The sequence below is a fragment of the Pelophylax lessonae genome (assembly GCF_965119305.1).
Source record: "Pelophylax lessonae genome assembly, chromosome: 5".
NCBI lineage: Eukaryota > Metazoa > Chordata > Amphibia > Anura > Ranidae > Pelophylax > Pelophylax lessonae.
The window spans coordinates 445,272,401-445,289,965 of record NC_138772.1 but is presented as its reverse complement, the minus strand read 5'-3'; the positions used below and the strand labels follow the sequence as shown (position 1 = coordinate 445,289,965).

The 17,565-nt window shown below is 40.9% G+C and overlaps 1 protein-coding gene across 1 annotated transcript in view; it reads left to right on the top strand.

The window, feature by feature from the left end:
• SLCO5A1 (solute carrier organic anion transporter family member 5A1) overlaps positions 1 to 17,565 on the top strand; it is a 140,919-nt gene that overhangs the window by 74,679 nt on the left and 48,675 nt on the right. The window contains exons 5-6 of the mRNA XM_082259564.1: positions 10,417 to 10,615; positions 13,112 to 13,271. Coding sequence (XP_082115690.1) covers positions 10,417 to 10,615; positions 13,112 to 13,271 — 359 coding nt within the window. The remainder of the gene's footprint in view (positions 1 to 10,416; positions 10,616 to 13,111; positions 13,272 to 17,565) is intronic.

Here is a 17,565-nt window from a genome sequence, read left to right as displayed (position 1 = left end):
TAGTGCTGCCAGTCAGTGCCCATCAGTGCCTGCTCATCTAGGCACTGATGAGCACTGACTGGCAGCACTATGGGCACTGCGTGTGGGCACTGATGGTGCTGCCCATCAGTGCTCATCAGTGCCGCCCATCAGTGCTCATCAGTGCCACCCGTCAGTGTCCATCAGTGCCACCCGTTAGTGTCCATCAGTGCCGCCTATCAGTGCCCATCAGTGCCACCCGTCAGTGCCACCTCTCAGTGCCCAGCAGTGCCACCTCTCAGTACCCAGCAGTGCCACCTCTCAGTGCCTATCAGTGCCGCCTATCAGTGCCGCCTATCAGTGCCGCCTATCAGTGCTCATCAGTGCGGCATATTAGTACCTCCTCATCAGTGCCCATAAGTGCCACCTCATCAGTGCCCATAAGTGCCACCTCATCAGTGCCCATAAGTGCAGCCTATCAGTGCCCATAAGTGCAGCCTATCAGTGCCCATCAGTGCCGCCTCATCAGCGCACATCAGTGAGGGAGAAAAATTTATTTTCAAAATTTACTCGCAGAAAATAAGAAAACTTTTTTTTTTTTTTCAAAATTTTCTGTCTTTTTTCTTTTTTTTTGTAAAAAATGAAAAACCCAGAGATTATTAAATACCACCAAAAGAAAGCTCTATTTGTGTGAAAAAAATGATAAAAATTTCATATGGGTACAGTGTAGCATGACCGCGCAATTGTCATTCAAAGTGTGAGAGCGCTGAAAGCTGAAAATTGGCCTGGATGGGAAGGGTGTTTAAGTGCACAGAAGGCAAGTGGTTAAGAGAAGAAGCAGCTCTGTAGCAATGTGAGAAGTACGCCTCTAAGTGCAGTATTGGCAGTTTATTTTGACACATAAGGGTTAAAAACAAGTACAGAAGTTTCCATATTGGTAAGCCTGTAACCTGATAGTTCTCAACATCCAGCATTGTCCTGTGTGGATGGGTTAAGGAGAGGGAGCCGACTCGCGGCTGTCCGGTTTCCAGGAGGACACTGGCACGTGCGGGTGAAGAGAACAGTGCCGCGGCTTCCGGAACCACGCTGGAATGCACACGGCTGGTGTCAGGTGGAGGTGGATGGTAACGCGTTTTGGAGCATGTGCGGCTCTGATGAAGGAGCCCGGCCACGCCGTTGTTCTCTCCACCTGCATGTGCCAGCGTCCTGGATACCAGACAGCCGGGAGTCGGCTCCCTCTCCTTAACCCATCCACATAGAACAATGCTGCATGCTGAGAATTATCAGGTTACAGGCTTACCATTATGGAAACTTCTGTAAGAGTTTTTAACCCTTATGTGTCAAAATAAACTGCCAGTACTGCACTTAGAGGCACCTTGTGTACTTCTCACAGTATCTAGTCACAGGACAACAAATAAATATATAACTTGTGATTATTTGATGCTTTTTTCCCCGCATTATGGGAGATCATCATTTATGCCCTGTAATTAGAAGCATGTGTTAGGCAGAAAATAGTTTGGGAATAATGTGCAAGGCTGTTGTAAAGTCACTGATCCCCTGAGTGAGCAGATTGTCCTATAGTTGCATAGGATCATCTGGTCACTTCTATGTGACATGAAAAATGCAAACACACACAGCTTTATTCTAAAGCATTATCACAGCTGAATGTGGTTCAGTAATCTCACTAAGTGATGTGTGTTTTATGACTATTACAAATAGCATTTCTATGATATAATAATGTAAATACCAGAGTACCTTACAAAATACAGAAATAAAGAGATACGACTTAAATATTAGTTTACAAGCGATTGAAAAATTATGTTTAATGGATAGCAATACTTTTATTAATGTTAAACCTAGTGTCACCCCCTACGCTTCTCATGTTTGTGATTTCCCCAAATTCAGATCTCAGATCAGCAGGTGACCTAGACCACAAGCAGCATTTTATCCAGAGAGAGACATAATCTTGGCCCTGTACAAGGCATTAGTAATATCTCATCTGGAATATGCAGTTCAGTTTTGGGGACCGGTTCACAATAAGGATATCGGGGAACTGGAGAAAGTACAGAGAAGGGCAACCAAACTGATAAGTGGCATGGAGGACCTCAGCTATGGGAAAAGATTAGAGGAACTGAATATATTTTCTTTTGAGACTAGGTGATTTTGAGGAGGTATAATTACCACATATAAATACATAGGTGGACCATATAGTGAACTATAGCTACTATGCAGAGCTACTCACTTTAGGGTAATTACAAAGGACCAGGGGAAACTATTTATGTCTAGGGGAAAAGAGATTTAACCTCCACACATAGAAAGGCTTCTGCACAGTAAGAGACTTCCTCAGATCTAGTTCTAGCTAGCTCAGTTTAATGTTTCAAATAGAGCTGGATGCATTCCTAAATGTGCAGAACATAACTGGATAGCCCTAGTGATTCTTGATCCAGGGAATATCTGATTGTGTTGGGGAATCAGGAAGGTTTTTTTCCTCTGCTGGAGCAAATTGAATCATGCTTTATATGATTTTCGCCTTCCTCTTGATCAACTTTGAGTATTTATTTACTTTTTGTTTTTTTCTATTGGTTGAACTGGATGGGCTTGCGTCTTTTTTCATTCTGATTAATTACTGGTCAGGAATAAAGGAATAGGGAAGTCGCTTGGTTCCACAGTAAAGCCACTTTCACACAGCGCGGAGAGACACAGCTGTCCTCCTGCTGCTCAGCGAGGGATCGTCGGCTCGATCCCCCGATGAGAAGAACGGAGTCCGTTTGACGGACATAATCTGTGAAAGAGCCCTAATGCACATGTCCTAATGAGCCTTCTTCTTCCAGCTTGTTCAAATTTATATCAGAGAGCTTGCATTTGATAGCACCAGGATTTAGTAATGAACCTAAGAAACTCCCTGTGAAAAGGTTTATTTGGTAAGTGCCAACTGACAGCTTGTTGGCAGCATTGCTACAGCTAGAGAGTCAGTAGGTGACAGGAAACCACCTAGTGCTAGGATACATTCAGTATCGTAAGTTATCTAAAAACAAGTGAAGTGGTCTAACACTTGTCAAATTTTATTAAATGCCAGAATAAATGCATAGACACTCATGGACATATTTTTAGCTGCATGTTTTGTGCTGTGCCAAATTCATGGTCAACAATATGGCTCAAATAAAATGAGTTTTTTAAGTTCTTAGTATTTTTTTTTTTATTGGAATCTCCTTGGAATTTAAAAGGGAAATATGGATTTTTTTTTAGATTCATACTTAGCTCTCTGCTCTGCCCCCCTCGTTCTGCTGGAGCACTAGGTTGTAGGGGAGGGCGGGAGCTCCAGTGAGCGAGGAGAGGTCAGAGCAGAGAGAGGCTGAGCCAGGTGCTTGGTCAGGTATGTGGACAGATCCCGACTCCATGATCATTATCTTGCCTGAGCCTGGCCCGGCTCTGTGACGTCAGCCGACAATGGACTTCAGCCCACTGTCTGCTGAAAATGGGTAACAGAAGTGCAAAACGAACTGCACTACTGGGATCTATAGGAGAGGTACAGCCAAATGAACTTTGGCTGTACTTCTCCTTTAATTCACATTTTTTTGCAACTTGATTATTTAAACACATTAGTTATCAACAGAGGCTTCAGGGATACAATTATCTAATATGCAGACAGGTAGCTAAAAGGCGCTAACTAAATAGCAGGGTTTTGTACTGGACTTCATTACTTTTTTACGCTAAAATGCAGAAGTATACTGCTATGAAAACATTGGTCTGCAAAGAAATGTAAAGTTTTACACAGGGCTAGTCACACTGAGTCCTGTGAATGACATTACTAATAAATAGGTTGCTGTATTTCATCCTCTTCAGTTGAAGGGATATTACTTTATAGTAGATACAGAATCTCACAAAAGTGAGTACACCCCTGACATTTTTGTAAATATTTTTTATATCTTTTCAACCCTGACAACCCTAAAGAAAATACACTTTGCTACAATGTAAAGTAGTGAGTGTACAGCTTGTATAACAGTGTAAATTTGCTGTCCCTTCAAAATAACTCAACACACAGCCATTAATGTGTAAGCCGCTGTCAACAAAAGTGAGTACACCCATAGAATGTGAAATTTCCAAATTGGGCCCAAAGTGTCAATATTTTGTGTGGCCACCATTATTTTTTAGCACTGCTTTAACCATCTTGGGTATAGAGTTCACCAGAGCTTCACAGGTTGCCACTGGAGTCCTCTTCCACTCCTCCATGATGACATCACGGAGCTGGTGGATGTTAGAGACCTTGTGCTCCTCCACCTTCCATTTGAGGATGCCCCACAGATGCTCAATAGGGTTTAGGTCTGGAGGCATGCTTGGCCAGTCCATCATCTTTACCCTCAGCTTCTTTCTCAAGGCAGTGGTAGTTTTGGAGGTATGTTTGGGGTAGTTTTATTGGAATACTGCCCTACGGCCCAGTTTCCGAAGGGAGGGGATCATGCTCTGCTTCAGTATGTCACAGTACATGTTGGCATTATTGGTTCCCTCAATGAACTGTAGGCTCCCAGTGCCGGCAGCACTTATGCAGCCCCAGAACATGACACTCCCACCACCATACTTATCTTTGTACTCACCTGGTTGCTGCCACACATGCTTGACATAAAATAAGTTTATCTTGGTCTCATCAGGCCACACGAAATGGTTCCAGCAATGCATGTTCTTAGTCTGCTTGTCTTCAGCAAACTTGTTTGTGGGCTTTCTTGTGCATCATCTTAAGAAGAGGCTTCCTTCTGGGACGACAGCCATGCAGACTATGTTTGATGCGGTGTACGGCGTATGGTCTGAGCACTGGCAGGCTGACCACCCACCCCTTCAACCTCTGCAGCAATGCTGGCAGCACTTATACATCTATTTCCCAAAGGCAACCTCTGGATAAGACGCGGAGCATGTGCACTCACCTTCTTTGGTTGACCATGGCGAGGCTTGTTCTGAGTGGAACCTGTCCTGTTAAACCGCTGTATGTTCTTGGCCACTGTGCTGCAGCTCAGTTCCAGGGTCTTGGCAATCCTCTTAGAGCCTAGGCCATCTTTATGTAGAGCAAATTCTTTTTTTTAGATCCTCAGTGAGTTCTTTGCCATGAGGTGCCATGTTGAACTTCCAGTGACCAGTATGAGAAAGTGAGAGTGATAAAACCAAATTTAACACACCTGCTCCCCATTCACACCTGAGACCTTGTAACACTAACAAGTCACATGACACGGGGGGGTGGGGAGGTGGCTAATTGGGCCCAATTTGAACATTTTCACTTAGTGGTGAACTCACTTTTGTTGCCAGACATTAATGGCTGTGTGTTTAATTATTTTGCGGGGACAGCAAATTTACACTGTTATACAAGCTGTACACTCACTACTTTACATTGTAGCAAAGTGTCATTTCTTCAGTGTTGTCACATGAAAAGATATAATAAAATATTTACAAAAATGTGAGGGGTGTACTCACTTTTGTGAGATACTGTAGCTAGGCCACTTAATGGGACTAATCAATGAAAACTGAAACACAGAAAACTGAAGCAAACGGGACAGTATCACACATTGTAATAAATTTTGTTTCATCTTTAAAACTTTTTTTAAATAGTTAGACAGACTACCTATGTCAACAGTACTTTTTTAAGTCAAGACCAGTTTATACCTTATTACATTCCACAGACTACCCTTTCACATTTCCATTATGCCTTTAAGCAGTGGTCCACCATATGCTGATATATTCATTAATAAAGCATTCCAAGTGGTCCTGATCCCAGTTTTTAGCACTGCTTCAAAAAAACACAGGCTACTATAGTGATCCCGTCCTATCTTTAAATATAAAAAAAAGATAACAAAGCTAAATTGCACATTTTGGTGCCTACAAATAGTTGTTATGTTTCAGTCCCAATGATGGTTCTTGATCCTTATAGAGACCTTTGGGTTCTAGGCCCAAGCTTTACACGGGGCCCTTTCTTATGCCTAGCCAAGATTATTATTATACAAAATTCAACAGTTTGTGAAGTGCTTTTCAATAAAAAGGGAGACAGTACAGTTAAAATATAGTTCAATATAGAAGGATTAAGAGGGCCCTGCTCATGGAGCTTTGCATATGATTTTAGATTAACCCTTACTGTTTTCTCGTGCTAAGCCCAACCCTCTTTCATTCAATTGATCAATGCTGGAATGTCAGTGGACAGTAGAGGCTCTTGCTTTTAAACATTTAATGATATGGAAAAGATTTAGACAGGGGTGTGTCTTAATCTTGCCTAAGCCAAGGAACCAAGAGGGCTTCAGAGAATAGATCCCAATTTTTAGCTCTGCTTCAGAAAAATACAGGGCATTATAAAGAACCTGACCTGTCCTAAAAATATTGTAAAGTATTTTTTTAAGATTGTAAAGTATTTTTTTTTTAAATAACAAACATACTGTGCTTAGCTGTTCTGTGCAATGGAATGGAATTGCACAGAACAGCCCCAATCTTCCGCTCCTGGCTCCACCTCTTCTCCATGTGTCACCATAGGAAGCCACTTCTTATCGTAGCACAACTGCAGGCTTGATCACGAGCTGCGCTGCCTGCTTCTATAGACACAGATAGTGTGGTTTGGCCTTGCCCCCTGCTCTCTTATCACAGGATTTGAGTGACAGCTAAAACCTGTGAGGAGTGTCGCTACAGACGGGCACAGTGCTGCATCAAGTGAGACCTCCAGTAAGTATATGGAAGTTCCAGTGAGGGGGAGATACTAATACCTACACATTTTTTACATTATTGTAGGGGATGCATTATGGTTAAAAATGTTTAGGATTTAGAACCACTTTAAAATGTTTAAAAGATAACAACAGAGCTGAAATGCACACATACTATGGTGCCTACAAATAGTTATAATATTTTTAAACTCCTATGATAGTTTTTGATCTTTGTGGAGACCCTCCGGTCCAAGGCCCAGACTTTACATGGGACCTTGTCTTCTGCCTAGACCAAGATTAATCCCTACTGTCTTCTGGTATGAAGTCCAACCCTCTGTCATTTAATACTTGAATCTCAGTGGATAGTAGAGGCAATTGATTTTAAAAATTGAATGATATGGACAGGGTTTAGACAGACTGGATCTTAATCATTGCCTCTGCAAAATTACATCTTTGCCCAAGGATCCAAGAGGGCTCCAAGGAAGAGAGAAATCAATATAAAGACTTACACAGCTGGGGCATGGGCTTTAGCACTGTTGCTAAGTTAGAAATGTTTTAGGCCAGGTTAGGAAAACCTGTGTGTATTGGAGGTTGAAGGGTGGCAAGAGTGAAAAAATAAATATCAATTTTAGCAGCACGTCAAGGTTCTTGGTCATTTTAACCCTTAACAATGGGTTCAATGTAATGCCCCCTTATGTACCTTCCCTTACTACCCAGCCGCTCTGTTTAGTTACTGGGACAGAATAAGTGGCCTTTTTTAAGCTATAAGTCGAAGCTCTGTGGCCTCTCCCCATGTGACCAGACATCTGCTTGGTGAATGGCTCTGTGTTGTCACATGGAGTGGGTGACATGCTTTTCATACCCCAGAGTACCAGCTATTTTTTCTGCACTCCTACCGGTAGTATGAACCATAGTCTGCTGGACAAGGGTGGGGGTGTAAAGCTAACTTGTTGCCCTACATGTTTTGTTATTTGACCCGCAGTAGTCCTGCATTTCAGGCACTGACAGAAGTCTTCTTTCACTTTTACTTTAGTCTCTGCTGACGTTAGTACCCCAGCATACTACCTCTGCTGCCTTGAGACACAGGATGCCAATCCAATACAGCACTACATCTAGTATTTTTTAAAGCAGAACTACCCTTCAAGTCCAGGTTTACTTTAAGGCATTACATTGACATGAGACTGGTAGTCAAATCAGCTGGAACTGCACATATCAAAGCTAGAGATCATCTACTTAAATGAACAAAATATTAGTATTTTACACCACACAAGCAGAAGGGGAATAGTGCAGACAGCGAGTAAATGAATAATCACACTTGCTAGCGTTCCCTTTGCTGTGGATCATATTGTAAGAATAGATACATTGTTCCCTTCTTGTCAATGACTTATGGTAAATCAATGCTTTTTTTTAAATTATTTTATGCTGTGGTTTCTGTGCCAGGGAAGTCTATAAGCTCCTTAATGCGGTGCTTTAAAATACTAATGCATGCTGAAAGCTTTTAGTGGATTTCATATTAAAGCTATAAATAACAGGAGACTTTTCCTGAAGGTGGATATTGAATTGCAGAATGGTGCATAGAATAAGCTATAGGTAAAGCAATTCATATGTGTTATTTTTGGCAAATGCTGACTTTATGTAATTAAATTAACAGAACTGGCCTTGGCCCGAATTTCGTCTCTAAATGAGACAGATTTGTCCTTGAAAATAACTGTGCACAATGCAAATGTATTTCCGTGGCATAATGCAGTGGGTGTTCTGTATATAAAGCAAACATTTCGGCCAAACAACTCTGGGGAACGGTGAGGTCATTCTGAACTCAGTTTTGCTAAGTTTGAAATTTTTATTCAGATTGGAAAATGTTGAGGATATATACATATGCCACTTACCCGCAGTGCTTTGATTGCCATGCTTATCATCCCGCCTTGTTATTCCCCTAAATATGCCAGTCTGCAAATTTGAATGTATTTAAGTATGGAATGGGTCATTTTATATTTTATCAACCACCACTCATGCCACTGGTAATATATAGTATCTACTTCAGTTGTAACCGAGTTATAGAATACATTCCTAAAAAACAACAAAATTGAAAACACACCTCTAATGAAAGTCATACAACTCTTAATGCACAATCCATGGGGAAACAGAGACAGCCTTGGATTCTAAATAGAGATTATTGATCACGGTGTATGAAGTTACCCCTGTTTCATAGTTGTCAGGACTAATTAAATGATATCAAGGGACACCATTTTCCTTCCTTTCTTGCTATTTATTCTTTCTTTCTTCCCCCCTCCCCTCCAATAACATAGTTGAAAATGTGTAGAACACATTCAGTGTGTCTCCTTTACAGTAATTCTCAGCCCTTTTTCTTTCAAAGTCCTCTGATTGAGTGAGTAGAGAGATGTGCCCAGTGTCCAGAAAGATGCAGCATTTTGGGGGAAATGTCTCCCCCTTCTTCAGTGCTGCTCTTTGATCCAATTATGGATCGCAGCTGCCAGACAAAGAGGCAGCTCCAGGTTAGAAATCACTGCAGCCTTTCAATGACTCTTTGTTTTGCACTGCTATAAACCTTTTAAACTCCTCAGGGAGAGAGCAGCACATAGCACATCAACTGATTTTTTAACTCTGTTCAGCTACTCTTGTAATCCAGAACTGCCTCTTTTTGCAGCAGTTTGGCTGTGTATATGCTCAGGATATCCAGCTGTGTGTGTGCCCAGGACCAAGGTGGCCTTTCACCACCACCCACTGTTAGATTCAACCCATTGGAAGTGATCCCTTCCTCACTCCATTATGGAGCCACCTACCATCTATTAGTGACTAATCAAATCAGTCCAGCACAGTCTCCAGCCCTAATTAGGTATTTAAAAGTCCCCTAGAAGTTGTACGCATCTCTTTTAAATAAGACTCAATTTGTTTAACAAAATAGCAAAGTTATATAAGAAATCAACCTGGACATAACAGTAAATGCAAAGTAAATGTAAGAAATTAAAAATATTTGATGTGCCTGGATAGGTTTTTGGGTACTAAAATTGATAGGTCTGTTAATCTAAAGTGGTTCAGGCTAGGAAAAATGAACCCCGTGGGCCTGATTTTCATGCAAAGTGAGGTGAAACTGAAGTGATGATGTCCGATAACAATGGTGGCCTCAACTAGATCCCCCAACATCACTAAGGGGCCACCACAATTAATATTTATTATATGCAATGTTACTGAAGACTGTCTGTGAACATACTACAGGAGATAGTCAGACACTGTGGAAATTCAACAGGTTTGGTCGGAGAATGGATACATGTTGCCGGACACATACAGAGACTGGGGACATGTTAAAAAAGATTGTGAGAAATCATTGCAATTACAGTCCCTTCACAAATGAATGCCATCCACTCCTACTATTGACTGCTAGGGTCCGAGGACCATACAACAAGTACCAAAAGTCTGAAGATTGGACACCAGAGCCTTACAACCTGTAATAATGTATAACAACACATGCACTTCACCTTTCTTCAATCTGTGATGCAAAATTAAATGAGGTTATAGGTTTCCTCAATGCATATAGCTGTTTTTCCTCAATGCATACCAAGGCAATGGTTTGATGTGAACAAGGCACATAGATAACGATTGCATTTGCTGTGTATTTGCTTTGAGCCTGCTTTAATCTGTATAGCTCGTTGCTCTTGGTGTGAATGAACTCCAATAGTGAACTGTTACTCAACAAATATGCAGTTTTTTTTTTTTTTTTTTAAATAGACATAAAAGAGAATCCAGTGCTGATATGATTTGTTTTTATGAATTTCAGGCCTGATCATTGTACCTAGTGCTGGTGTTGGGATTGTGTTAGGTGGTTACATCATCAAGAAGCTTAAACTGAGCGCAAGAGAATCTGCAAAGTTGGCAATGATCTGTAGCGGTGTGTCCCTGCTCTGTTTCTCTACCCTGTTTATTGTGGGATGTGAGAGCATCAATCTTGGTGGTATTAATATACCTTACACTACTGGGTAGGTATACACTCTTGACCATGTTTTTTTCCAATAACATTTTTGCTTATACACTGACCTTACTTTAAGCTTTCTGTACAGCACTGCATTTCAGATGTCCTTCATGGGCACTTTTGTGTTTTCTTTTAGCAGAAATGTTTACAGCAACTTGTATAAAATATATAAAATACACATATTTAATTAAATAGAAAAGTATTTTTTCTTCTCATTTTTTTGGAGTTAATCATTATTTTAATTCACCTCTTCAATTATGCAATTATGATCTGGATCACCATTCCAAAAGCACATGGGACCTAGTAATATTTAAAAAGCACATGGAACCTAGTAATGTGGGTTAATAATGTACAGCTTCTCCCTCTCTCTGCAGTTTTTTTTAAACAAATTTTATTAAAGGTTCCAACAGTACAAAAGTATTTAAGTTCTGGATCATAAGGAAAGAGATATATAGCAAATAATCACTAACGAAGAGTCAGTAACACAATACAGATAACCTTTGCAGCACTATAGCTATCTGTAGCATATTGTGGTGAAGTTTCATAAATTGTCAAGCTCTAGACTGCATTTAACATGGGGGGGGGGTGGAAAAGGGGAGGGAATGCCACTGTTTTGGAAAAAGAGAGATAATAATAGGCATATTCCTTGATTGCAACGTTATAAAGTATGAGAGTTGACTAGACACATACTCTAATTTTGTTTGAAAACCATGTGGTCTAAACTGGAGACCACTTTATGGGGGGAGGAGAGGGAGGGCACCGTGGAAATTCTTTGCTTCAGAGACTTTAGGGAGGATCTAGCAGGAAGGTAATAGAGTGTGGGGGCATCAATGGGTGTGCATCCATAGCCAATTAGCTGTCCTATGGATGAAGGCAAGTTGGGGGGGAGGGTGTGATGATGGTGGGGAGACCATCTGCATATTAGTAGTAATTGTATATTGTCTCAGGCTGAATGTCTTGTTCTTTAGTAAAGGAAATTTGCGAGGTAGTAGTTCTCTCTGCAGTTTTTACCATCAATCCCCCCCACCCAAGCAAAATATAACAGTACCCCTTCACAACTTCAGTATCCTCTTACGGTCCATTAATTTCTCAAAACCTTGCTCTACCTTGAAAGAAACCTGGGTAGCTTGTCATAAGTCAGGTACTCACAAAGTAGAGAACCAAGAATAAGTATGACACCCCCATAGAGTAGAGTGTATCTTCAGAAACAGGTCAGCAAAGGCAGCTTATATATTTCTATCCTGATAGGTTACCTCTAAAGTATAACTAAAGGCAACACTTTTTCTTTAAGTTTTGGAGGAGAGGATTAGTGTGCTTGTCAGTTTTTATTACTGTCTGTGCCTCCGTTTACCCTCTCTATTTGTCCTGTTTACCATTATCATTAAAAGTGGAAGTAAAAAAATATCTCATATTTTTGGTTGTCCCCAGAAAAGTAATTGAGGGGAAATCTTCCACTGGGGACTCTAGTTTTGGTGACCAGGGGGTTCCCAAGAAATTCCCCTAATTTGCAGGGATTTCCTCTCACTTCCTGTTTAACTATGGAGCAAGAAGTGAAGAGAAATCTCTGCAATGGGAAACAGAGACACAGATGGCGAAAAAAAATCTTGACAGGGGTTATGACCCTCCTTACTCTATCCAAAATGAAAAAAAAGTTTTTCCTATAGTTCTACTTTAAGTGTTTCATCTGAAATGGGCAGTGCACAGGAGTGGTGGCAGACTGTTTAGGTTACTATATGCAAAAAATCAGGAACAGCTACAAGAAAAGCCCCTTAAGGGATATTCATACTTTTTAAAAAGGTATTACCCTAAAGGATCCCTCTCACCCTCTTATGCCATGTATAGTTGACAGTAGAGACATCAGCAAACTTTTTAAAGGTTGCAGCCTATGCCAGGTTTGATTGCTCTGCTATCTTCTCTGCACCTGCACCTTTTCTATATCGATTGTAATAGAGATGTAATTGGCCTGCAACTAAGTAGACAGCTTCTCCATTATGAGGAGCCGTTAGGCTAATATAGAATAGAAATGTTGTTATCCTGTAACCATGTCATGACAAAAATGCAAAGGTTGCAATTGCTGACCTCCTACTGAAAATTATTTATTAATGACTTTGATAATTACCAACTTGCATCATTAATTTCTTAGGCCTTGACCGGTAACAAATCTGCAATTCACATAATCAGAGTAAAGTCTGTATCTGCACTCTTGTTCTAGATCAGTATTGAAAGTATTGAAAGTATTGAAATGAGGAGATCAGAATGATAGCCAAGCAACCAGCATTAACAGAAGGAAGTCATCTTTCTCAGTCTCCATATATGTCAAGTTTTCTGTAATTCATCTATTCTTAATGTTTCTAACACCATGTATTGTAATTTATATATTTAATCAACCTGCAATATGAAATAGAAGAAGGTTTTTAACGTAATTTTGACATATAAAATCATTTTGTCTTCACGGTATTACACATTTTGTAGTAAGTGTAAAATGTTTTCCTTTCCTTCCCAGCCCCACATTAACGATGGCACACAGGAATCTAACAGGTGGCTGTAATGTTAACTGTGGTTGTAAAATACATGAATACGAGCCAGTGTGTGGATCGGATGGAATTACATACTTCAATCCTTGTCTTGCTGGATGCATCAATGTGGGAAATCAAAGCATTGCAGTAAGTACAAAATGTGAAATACTCGCCTGCTGACTTGGAAGTCAAGAAAGATCCTTATATTTATGAGATTATGACAGTGGACGTAATTTTAAAGTGGTGAATGTGACATTTACTGGATGCTCATAGCACACTCATTTATCATATTGTAAAGCACATCTACCTACACATGCACTGGGTTAAACAAACATCACTACTTATTCAGTGCACATTCACTAGAGAACCATTCTCCGTGTTCATAAAACACGTCTGTTTGCACATGCACTGAATTAGGCAACATTCACTACACATTTACAAGAAAGCCATTTACCATGTCCAATGAATCTGTGTTGATGGGCTTATGACTTGTGTTGATGGCATCAGATTGACATCGGTTTAAAGCGGAGTTCCACCCTAGTTATACATTTTTTTATAAAAATACCCCCGGGACAGTCAGGGCTAGCACATTCCACAATGGCTAGCCTCTGATCTGTCCCGGGTTGCACTTACCTTTCAGGAGAAATACTTACCTTGAAATTGTCTTCTCCAGCGCTGCCATCTCGGGTGTGGGCAGCTTGAAGCCAGCGCGATCCTCTTCCGTGTCCTCTTCGGTCCTCTTCCTCCTTCTTCGGTCCCACGATGCACTGCACCGGCCCCGACGTCACTTCCGGGTCGCGCGCGTCATCCCTCCACAGCTTCTGGGCATGCCCAGAAGCTGTTTAGAAGGGAATGACGCGCGCGCCCCGGAACTGACGTCGGGGCCGGTGCAGGCGCAATGATTCCTGGGAGCGATGACGTTCAGCTCCCAGGAATCATTGCAAAAGCCAGGAAGTGACGAATCGCCGTGGCCGCCGAGGGGAGGAAGAAGGAAGTAAGGTGAGTATATTTTCTCAAAAAGGTAAGTGAAAAAAAAAAAAAATTGCGATTATCCATTTGTTTTTCAGGTGACCGGGAGCGAGAAGATGGAGGTAAGTATAAATTTCGGGTGGAACTCCGCTTTAAGATATCTCTGAAATCATTCAGATGTCAATGGCATGTGCACATTACCTGCTGTTGAGCTCCATCTAACCTGTTACAAGCAGGTCTGGCATTTCTATAGATCTGTAGGGGAATGTAAAACCTGTCTGTTGCGAACAAAAGCCCATTGACACAGGCCCTAACACACATTTGCCTGCACTGAATTAGGCATAATTCCCAGACCTTCACCAATGCCTCCTCTTTAATAGAAAAATTATTCCTACAGTTCTATTCACCCTATTCATAATTTTAGAATGTGCAAAGACCTGTATGGGAATGAAAAACCTGTCTGATGTAAATAAAAGCCCATCAACACATTTGCCTACAATGAATTAGGCATACTTCTTTGAGCTTTACAAATGCCTGCTCTTCAATGGAAAATGGTTCTTACTGTTCTATTCACCCTATTCATAAGTTTCAGAATGCGAGACTGAGACAAAGCTTGTTGTCAGAGTGAGAGATGAGTGTTGGCTTTTGGTTTTATCTGTGCTGTGTGGAGTTATCTTCTTCAAAAAACGAACAAGTGCCGGATCTACCTTGCTATGTCATAACTGGATTACAGTGCTTGACAAGAAATAATACATTTTTGGGTTGCTGTCCTGCTGAATCAAAATAATTGAGTGGCCACTTTTTACTCCACGAAAAGTTGAGAGGTAGGTGTGGGAGTGCCATCAGTCTTCTGTTGAAGAATCTTGAGCTACTTGCCCAGTAAAGTGCAGCCCAAATATAAACACAGCATCAGGGGATATAAAAAGGTGTATTCAGTTTAACGTGAAGGTTTTTGTAAAGTGTTAGTGAAGGTTCAGATTTGTTTGAAAATAAAAAACATGTCATACGTACAGTACCTGCTCTGTTCAGTGGTTTTGCACTGAACAGCCCTGATCCTCCTATTCACAGGTCCCCTGCTGGCGTTTATGGTCCCTCCCCCCTGCTGAGTGCCCCATAGCAAGCTGCTTTATCTGGGGGCACTTTTGCATGCTCGCTTCCAAGCCACCTCTGTGTGTCTTCTCTGTGTGTCTAGGAGACACACAGAGCGCGGCTCAGCCCTGCCCCCCACTCGCTCCTCACTGGCTGTGATTGACAGAAACGACTGTTCTAGGGCACATCACTGGATTGGGATTGGGCTCAGATGAGTATATGGTGAGTATAAGGGGGGGTGCACTTTGAAGGTTTATTTGGGTTTTTGCATAGAATGAACCTACTGTATCTTTTCCAAATGTATCAATAAAATGTATTTGTTGAAAAAAAAAAAAGAACAAACCACTTTCAATTTCTTAAGGTGGTTCTAAATTCTGAAGTTTTTTTTTAATTTAATGCATTTTCTGCATTAAGGTAAAATAACCTTCCACTGTGCGTTGCCCCCTCCTCCACCTCATCACTTACCTGACTCCTATATCAATCCAGTGCTGTGCCCAGCTGCAAGTCTTCTCTCCCTCCCTCAGCTTTGCTGAGAACAGCAGCTGCTGTCAGTCAAATCTGGGGAGCAGATGGAAAGGGGGTGGGGCTTTGGAACACATAACCTGGCTCGAGAGCGAGCCCACAAACGGCTTGCTATCGGGGTAGACACAGAACAGGAGGAGCCAAGATTGCCAGTGGGGACTCCAGAAGAGGAGGTTTGGGGCAATTCTGTGCAATATCATTGCACAGGGCATGTAAATATAAACCTGTTAATTATTTTTTTCAAAAAATAGACTTTACAATCACTTTAAGAATACAGAATACAGATATGTGAAAGATAAAGGAGAAATACAATTCCTTAGATACAACTGATGCATCTGTAACATAAACACATGCATCCAAGGTAATACTAGACATGTTCATAACAGACAGGTCACGGTCCAGGTCATTAGTATAAAAATTGTTTCGATGTCCATTGCCGTATTACATATCGAAGGCCAAAATCATGACTCAGATAACTGCAAACATCACCTGTATGGCCCCTGATTTTGGAATTGATATACAATATAACATAGAGAGAGAAAGAAAGGAGGTCATGTGGAAGTTTTAGTCTTCAGTTATTGAGCTTGGTTAAAGGGTAAGGCTGTGGCCATACACGGTGCAAATTTCTTTGCAACCTGTGGTTGCAGAAAATAAATTTGCACGATTCCCCCATCAACACAGACAGTGCTGACAGGGGAATCAGCAATTGTCTTCTTCCGCCGGGAGAAAACATTGATTATCGCTAGCGGCTAAATTAGACGCTAACAATAATCGCAAGAGAATTCGGCAGGCAGGTTGTATCAAATTTGATCAGTCGATCAACTTGCTACATTCAGCCTGCCCATTAACGGTTTGAATCTCAGCTGGTTCCTGATGAACTGGCCGAGATTCAAATCGTGTATGGCTGGCCTTCACTTTTAAGGAAAAAACAATAAATGCACATATTTTTGCTGGAAAAAAGATGACAGCACTTTCTCATTCTGCTGTATTAGGGCTCATGCATACTGGGCTTTAATAACTCAGCTTTTACAAACATTTGGCATTTTTTTTTCTGCATGTATATGCACCTCTGTTAGCCTATGGGTTCATGCACATATACAGGCATATTAGAAGAGGAGTGTCTAACAGGCTGAGAAAAACTCATCACCAGCACGTTTAGGAGAGGAGCTTTTGGGCAGAAAAAAACGCTTGATGTCCCTAAATGTAAATGCGCCTGAATGCTAGACACATTTAGCGTTTAAGTGTTTATTCATTTCAGTAGCCCGAAATATATATATGTTGGCCAATAGAATCTAAAGGTGCTAAAATGCTTTAGGTATGTTTTTTTAAGCTCCTTTTTCCTGGCAGGTGTAAAAGGTATTCAGAGGAAAAATTCAAACACCCAGTGTGCATTACTCTTAGAATAACAGATACAAGAAAGGACCACAGAAACCCTGTCCATCTCTTATAGTCCATAACATAGAGGGACATGGTTCTTCAGTTCTTGGAGCTCGCTAAGAACAATATGATAATAGTCAGCATAGGCAAAGATTACAGGATGATTACAAGAGGAAATAAATCCCATAACGTTACCAACATCCCTGAATATATTGGTGCAAAATACTTTAACAACTCGATTTTCAGGTTCCCCTAAGTGCATGCAAAGATAAAAGAATATATTCAAATTCACTCATTTTTATTACATACACAAATACAATAAATATAATCCCATAAAAGTCCCATAAAAGGCCTGTTACATCCAACACAAACCTATTATGTCTTAAGTACAGTGCCTTGCGAAAGTATTCGGCCCCCTTGAACTTTGCGACCTTTTGCCACATTTCAGTTTTCAAACATAAAGATATAAAAGTGTAATTTTTTG